Source organism: Saccostrea cucullata, unplaced genomic scaffold (genome assembly GCF_032062105.1).
Source record: "Saccostrea cucullata isolate Sc308-1 unplaced genomic scaffold, CSIRO_AGI_Scuc_v1 ctg2979, whole genome shotgun sequence".
In the NCBI taxonomy this organism is placed as follows: domain Eukaryota; kingdom Metazoa; phylum Mollusca; class Bivalvia; order Ostreida; family Ostreidae; genus Saccostrea; species Saccostrea cuccullata.
The window spans coordinates 169706-176724 of NW_026931030.1; the positions used below are offsets into that span (position 1 = coordinate 169706).

Below are 7019 nucleotides of genomic sequence, written 5' to 3' on the forward strand. Positions count from 1 at the left end.
TAATTAGTCAATATCTGTATTAAGCCTTCAAAACATTTAATCATTGTATATTTAATTAGAATTAATCATAATTACAATTCAAAATACATGTACCTTAATATTCTTTGCACTACCAGGTTGTTCGGATTTATATACATCCATCGGAAATAAACGAAGAACTTCGGTATATTCCATCTGGGAAAGTTCCCCACTTACTATGAAACAGTGTGAAGATCAGTGCAGTGTGAATGCTCAATGTTTGGGATTTTATTACAATACTGGAGACAATACATGCGGATTATCGTCCTCGGCTTCGGCTTCTTATGATCATCATTGTTCATCCTGTCATTTTTACATGAGGCAATGTCCAGGGGGTAAGGATTCAATTTTACCTAAGTACTGAAAAAAATGATACAAAATATTTATGACTATCATTAATGTTTATTGTTATCTTATTAAAATGGTTTCTAGATAAGAAATTGGTTTTAAAGAAATACATTTAAAAAACATGTATCATTTGCTATTGATGATTAACTGTTAATGAAATTCAAAGAGGATACAATTTTTTAAAAACCTGCTTCAGTGTGTACAAATATGTGTAACGAATCATTAGTATTATTATTTGCAGTTAAAAATATCATGTGCATTCAAATCTTAAAAAAAAAAACATTTTCTCATAGGTTGCTTTAATACATATACATCACATGGGCCAAACAGGAAGGGTGAGGCTGTCCTTTTAGAAGAAACCTCTAAAACGATAGAAGAATGTGAAAGTTTGTGCAACTCTAATGAAATATGCCAAGGATTCCATTACGAAACCGATGATGGTTTTTGTCAATTAACACTCTCAAATATTGCTGTTATCGTCGGAATTTTTTCAAGCTACTGCGAAGACTGTTTCTTTTATCAGAGACATTGCCCAAAAGGTAAGTCAACGACTTTTTGGGATATTTAAGTTTTCTATTGTAAAGGTTAAACATTATAAGAGTGAATACATGTATTCAAATTACGTTTAGAAAATTATGTTTACGTTAATTCATCCGATCTATATATATTAGGACCGAATTATCTACCATAAAATATAAATTTTGTACACGTATAAAATACTCATATCATTTCAAAGCTTTTTAGAGAAGGAAAGAATTTACTATCAGATTTTTTTTTTCAAAAACGTTATTACCTAAACAGTAATTAATCTTTGAAGAATGCATCGAAGTCTATGGAAACAAGTACATGTACATTTTTGAAAATAAAAACCAAATACATAGAGTATCAACAAATGCTGTGGTGGAAAGAAGTATTTAATCATTAGGAAGAACAAAACGATTGAAAACTATTTCCTTAACAATCCTGAAAATCTTTTATAGATAAAGAGTTAAAGTTCGAAATTCTTATGTGGCATAAATAGTATTTCTTGAAAAGATGAATAGAAATTAAATATCTTGTTACACGTACTACTTAAAACCTTTTAAATGGATTGGAAACCAAGTTTACACAATTTGGGAACTAATAAGGTTTGTTTCGATATAAGATTGATATAAGTATGAAACATTTTTTTTATGTTCATGATGGTATACTGTAAATTTATTTAGTCACCTGGGTCACACTACCTTATTGTGCTTCCACATTATTTTCATCTTTCCCGATCCAGTGGTTCTTGAGATTTTTAGAACACGCCACCAATTTTTCATTATTTTTTAACTATCTCTGCTTGAAAGAGCACAAGGCCCTTCATTTGAACCTACTTCATCCACGGATGCTTTGTGGTAAGTTTGGATGAAATTGGCCAGTGATTCTGAAAAAGAAGTCGAAAATGTGAAAAGTTAACAAACGGACAGACAGACAGACAACAGATAAATTGTGATCAGAAAAGTTCACTTAAGATTTCAGCTCACTTGATCGAGCCAAGAAGCATTGAGTCCTCTTCCAAAATTGTGAAATTCATGGCCCCAGGGTCAGCGGCCCTAGTAATAGGACGGGGCTGTATAGAATACATTGTGAAAATGCATTATTATACACCCCGCTTGAAAAGCGGGAGGGTATAATTATAGTAATCGGTATAACCGTCTGTACGTCTTTCCGTCTGTTACGCTTTGGGGTACCCATCTCTTATCCGCAACTCCTCTCATACCACAGAATGAAATTCAATGAAACTTTCACAAAATCTTTATTACATGGGGGGAGGGGGTATCATTTAGTGAGATCATTGCTCACAGTACCTCAAGTTTCTTTCAAAATCTTCTTCTCTTTTCCTGAGTATTAAACAAGCAAACCTTATGTAAAGTTATGATGAAAAAGGATGTCTCTTCCAAAATTGTAATTATCAGCGCCCCTGGGTCAGGGATCTGGTGTAAAGGTGGGGCTCCATTTATTAGACGGTGGAATGTATTAATTCTTTCAACTCCCGGCATAAACAAACTAACTACATAATTATTATGAGGAAGGGTGCCTTTTCCAAAATTATGAATTTCATTACCTCGGGGTCAGAGGTTATGGTATTAGGATAGGGCGCTATTGATTATTATATAGTGAAAATGCATTTTCTCTTTAAAAATCTTTTTCTTTGCTCCTTGTTATTAAACAAACAAATGACATACATACATGTAGTTATAAAAAACAAAAATTATTTTTCAAAATTGTTTATTTCATGGCCTCAGGGTCAGGGGTTCCGATGTAAGGGCGGTGTTCCTTTGATAATATATATTGAAAATTCATGAATTCTTTGAAAATCTTCCCTGCTTCTAGGTATTGAACACAAAATGTAAATGCCCCTGGCTCAGCTAAACTGGTGTGAGGGTGGGGCTCCTTTGATTTTATAATGAAAGTGCATTAATTCTTTGAACTGGGTATTATGCCGATAATTATCAAAGTACATAGTTAAGATGCGCAACGGCGATTCTAGAATAGTTACTGCTTTGAAATCTGCTCCTTGGTTTTAATCAAAGAATTATTGGGAGCAAATCAACAAGGTTGCTAAATTGTGGAATGTGTTGTCCCAGGGTCAGGGGTTCATGTGGGTGAAGCACAACTTATTATATAGTGAAAAGTGTAATTTTTCACTGTTTCTTTGCTCTGCCTCTGAATATAATTGTAATCAAATATTTAAACTAAGCATACAAAGTGTGTTCATGTAGTTATGAACAATGGTGCCTCTTTAAAAATTGTGACTCATGGCCTCTGGTTTAAAACACGAATTGGAAGTTGTTACATGATACTATGGTAACCTATAAGGTTCATGGGCCTCTTGTTTTATTGTATTTAATATTTCAGTGGAAATCCGAGTTTTCTAGTTGAGTATTAGTATAGCACTTTTTGAATGTGCTTAAAAAATTACTTTTGCAATCTTCATAATTTAGCAGAAACTGCATCTGCGAAAGGCTCTTTCTAGAATGCATCGCAAAATATTATACGTTTTCAGTAGTCAATTTTAATGGTCTAGGACTCGACAAAACCTCGTTTTGGACCGTAAATCTCCTGTTCCTATCAGTGGAATTTCACTGTTTTTAATAATCTGAAAGCAAGGCTAAGGTGACTATATGTTCCAACATTACATTAAAAGAGTAAAAATTAAATGAGGAATGTCCACCTTTTATGATTGGTATTAACACCTTAATTATTTCTTTTTAGGATGTTTAGATACATATACTGTTGATCAATACAGAACGGGCAATGCTGTTTATATGGAAAATACCTTGACGGTAGGGGAATGTGAAGCTGAATGTACTAAAGATAGTTTCTGTGAAGGATTTGCATACAGGACCGATAATTCCCGCTGTCAGCTATCTACCTCCAACAGCGGTACTCCCAGCTTTTGTAGCTCTTGCTATTTCCATAAAAGACAATGTTCAACAGGAGGTAAGTTATTTTTAAAAAATCTAAAAAGAAACTAAGACCGCAATAAAACATTTCAAACGATGGCATACTGCAGCCCAGTTTTTTTATGATGAGCATGAATCATTTATAGTTGAGGAGACCATATGTACCGGAAACAGAAAATTCAAACCCTCTTAAGATAGAAATAAACTTCTGTCAATTTATTTTATATCGTAGAATTTTGGTCGTTTATCTTATTTAAAAAATATAAAAAGGGCAGCAGTTTCAGAAGGAGACCATATGTACCGGAAACAAAATTCAAGCCCTCTTAAGATAGAAATAAACTTCTGTCTCTGAATTTCACGCTAAATCAAAGATAAATATTTCAGTTTTTATTTTCTTTTGGATCAATTATTTCGATAAACGAAATCGATTCCTTATATTTAAATATTAATTTCTTTCAAAAGGAGGTTCGGGAGGCGTAGTAACAGTTGCAGGAGGCGTAGTAACAACTGCAGTAGGCGTAGTAACAACTGAAGGAGGCGTAGTAACAACTGAAGGAGGCGTAGTAACAACTGGAGGAACATCATCTACTGAAATGGTCACCAAAATAGAAACTACAGAAACACCATCATCTGAAATAATAACGAGTACTCAATCAACGATAGAAAAGACAACAAATAATTGGTTAACAACTCCTATAGAAGTAATTTCAACCAGTAATTCCATTCAGTGCAGCTGTGTTTGCATTGAATTAAACATTACACTTGAAGAGTCCATTGAACGTAGAAAAAAGGAACTGGAAATAAATGTAGATGAATTATCCTCAACAAAAAGAAAGTTAGTCAGCGTAGATGATCCTCGACCCTCGGCCAAAACGATAGGTTACGTGGGATTGGCGTTTTGTGTCTTACTAGGAGCATTGATCGTTATACCAGATTTTTTCTCAGTTGTATTTTTCATTTTTCGAAGAATTAAAAACAGGAGCTATTAATTACTTTTATTTATAAAATTCAAGCCAATGTATGAAAAAATTAGCTTTTCTGATCACCAAATAACCTTCGTCTCTCCGTCTATAAACATTTTCAAATTTTCAAGAACTACTGGGTCAATTTTAATCAGACTTGGTACAAAGCATTCCTAGGTAAAGGGGATATTGAATTGTATAAAGGGGATACTGAATTGTAAAATTGAAGAACCAAGTCCTCTTCGAAGGGGAATAATCAAGAAAAGACAAGAGGCACATGGGCCTTATAGGTCACCTGAGCATAAGTAACAGTTTTCCAATGATTGATTGATTGTATATTGTTTAACGTCCCTCTCGAGAATATTTCACTCATATGGTGACGTCACCGTATGCCGGTGAAGGGCTTCAAATTTTGACCTTTACTCGGCACTCAGGGCCATTGAGCAGAGGGGGTCTTTATCGTGCCAACACCTGCCGCTGACACGGGGCCTCGGTTTTTAAGGTCTCATCAGAAGGACCCGCAACTTTCACTTGAAAGTGCCGAGCGCATGGCGAAGGAACAGTTGCTACCCATTTGTTTAATCGACATAGGTCAGTTGAGGCCGAGATTCGAACTCACGACCTCCCGATCACGGTGCGAGCGCTCTACCAACTGAGCTACCGTGAACAGTCCCAATAATTGAATTCGGTTATGTTTTAAATTAGTCGCATGGCATTCACAATTTTGAAAGAGGCATCATTGCTTATCATAACCAGTGATTTTTTGGGGGCCGATTTGGGGCCGAAATTCGGCCCAGTCCCAATTGAAAATGTGCCTTTATTTTCCCAAAATGTAGTAAAAGTTTTCCCAAAGAAAAAACTTACAAAATATGTGATCCAAGTTTATCTTTTAAAAAGATAGGTGAGCTAGCGCCGTAGCAATTTTTAAACACAGAAAGGAAGATCCGTGATCAAGTGATTTATTTTGCTGAATTCTTTAATTTTTATCGAGGCTGGAGAGTGATAAAGTTATTATTGTTTTTTGAAGCGTATTTTATAGACACATAGGTAAAGAAACAAGGGGGTGAGTGACCTTTACTGGAGAGGGGGGGGGGTCTATATAATATGAAGAAGATGCCGATTGAGACATTGCATGTATGAGCTGATTTAAAGAAGAGAATTTCTTGGCAATTTAGAAAAAAAAATACATGGGAGTTGAAAGGAATATAGAAAATAACTCAAAGTGTATGTTGTGTAAAGAGTCCAGAGAGTTTGGAAGGCATGTGAAGTAGCTTGGTCCTTTGGGTCATCTCTGTCAAGATATGTTAGGTTAAAAGCCATACACATCCAAATTTTTTAAACACAAATAGTAGATTTATTCGTTATTTTTAGTGTAAATTCTTGCTTCTGTTTCTGGAATTTTTAAGATTGGCTGAATTGACCAATCAGAAATTAAAACCTATCTTTGGTTGTGCTTAGATGTTAAAAAAAAAACTCCCTTGTCATTGTTTAGAACAATCAGATGATGACTCGGGCTTTTCCGTCAGCAAAAAAATCCAGAATTTAAAATATTATAAATATGAAGTTATCTTTAAAGTGTAAGCTACACAATAAATAAACAGTTATTTCATGCTACATGATACAACGAAATTGTTATCGTACGGTCTATCGTAGTTTTCACAGTTTTCCTTAGTCTCGTTCAACCAGACCCTCGGCTGTCTCCGTAAATCTCCGACCACCCAGAGGCAATCGAAACTTCTCGGGCCTTTCCGACTATGGCAGAAAAACGACCTCGAATGTATATGGTAGACGCCATGACAACCCTCCCTTTTCACGATCTTTGAAATAAATGCATGGAGGCCTATATCTGTGGAATATGGAGTTTAACTTTATTCAATGTAATGATATTACCTAAAATATACTATAGAGGGGACTTCTAACTCCGTCTATCCTATATTTGAATAAACAGGAAATGTATAAATTTTTAACATCCGGTAATGTTAATACATTCGAGGTTGTTTTTCCGACCTCTGACGGAAAGACCTGAGATGATGCGATTGCACCCAGAGGATGCTTGTCGGAGTTTACGGAGACAGCCGAGAGTCTGGTTGAGTGAGACTTAGTTTTCCCAGAATGCACGGCCATGGCGGCCGAGCATGCGTATTCAAGGAATTCGGACTAACGTAGTTGCTAGCGCTCGAGAGCGCTAGCAAAAATTCAGTTTGTTTATTGCATGTTTTTCAGTGAAGTTCAATGAGGTTTTGTTGTTCAGCCATGTTGG

The 7019-nt window shown here is 35.3% G+C and overlaps 1 protein-coding gene across 1 annotated transcript; it reads left to right on the forward strand.

The window, feature by feature from the left end:
* The first annotated feature begins 701 nt into the window (after positions 1 to 701).
* On the forward strand, positions 702 to 4786 carry LOC134231105 (uncharacterized). The gene is made up of 3 exons (XM_062713028.1): positions 702 to 905; positions 3607 to 3834; positions 4260 to 4786. The coding sequence occupies exons 2-3, from the start codon at positions 3660 to 3662 to the stop codon at positions 4784 to 4786; spliced, it is 702 nt and encodes a 233-aa protein (XP_062569012.1). The 5' UTR covers positions 702 to 905; positions 3607 to 3659.
* The last annotated feature ends 2233 nt before the right edge of the window (positions 4787 to 7019 follow it).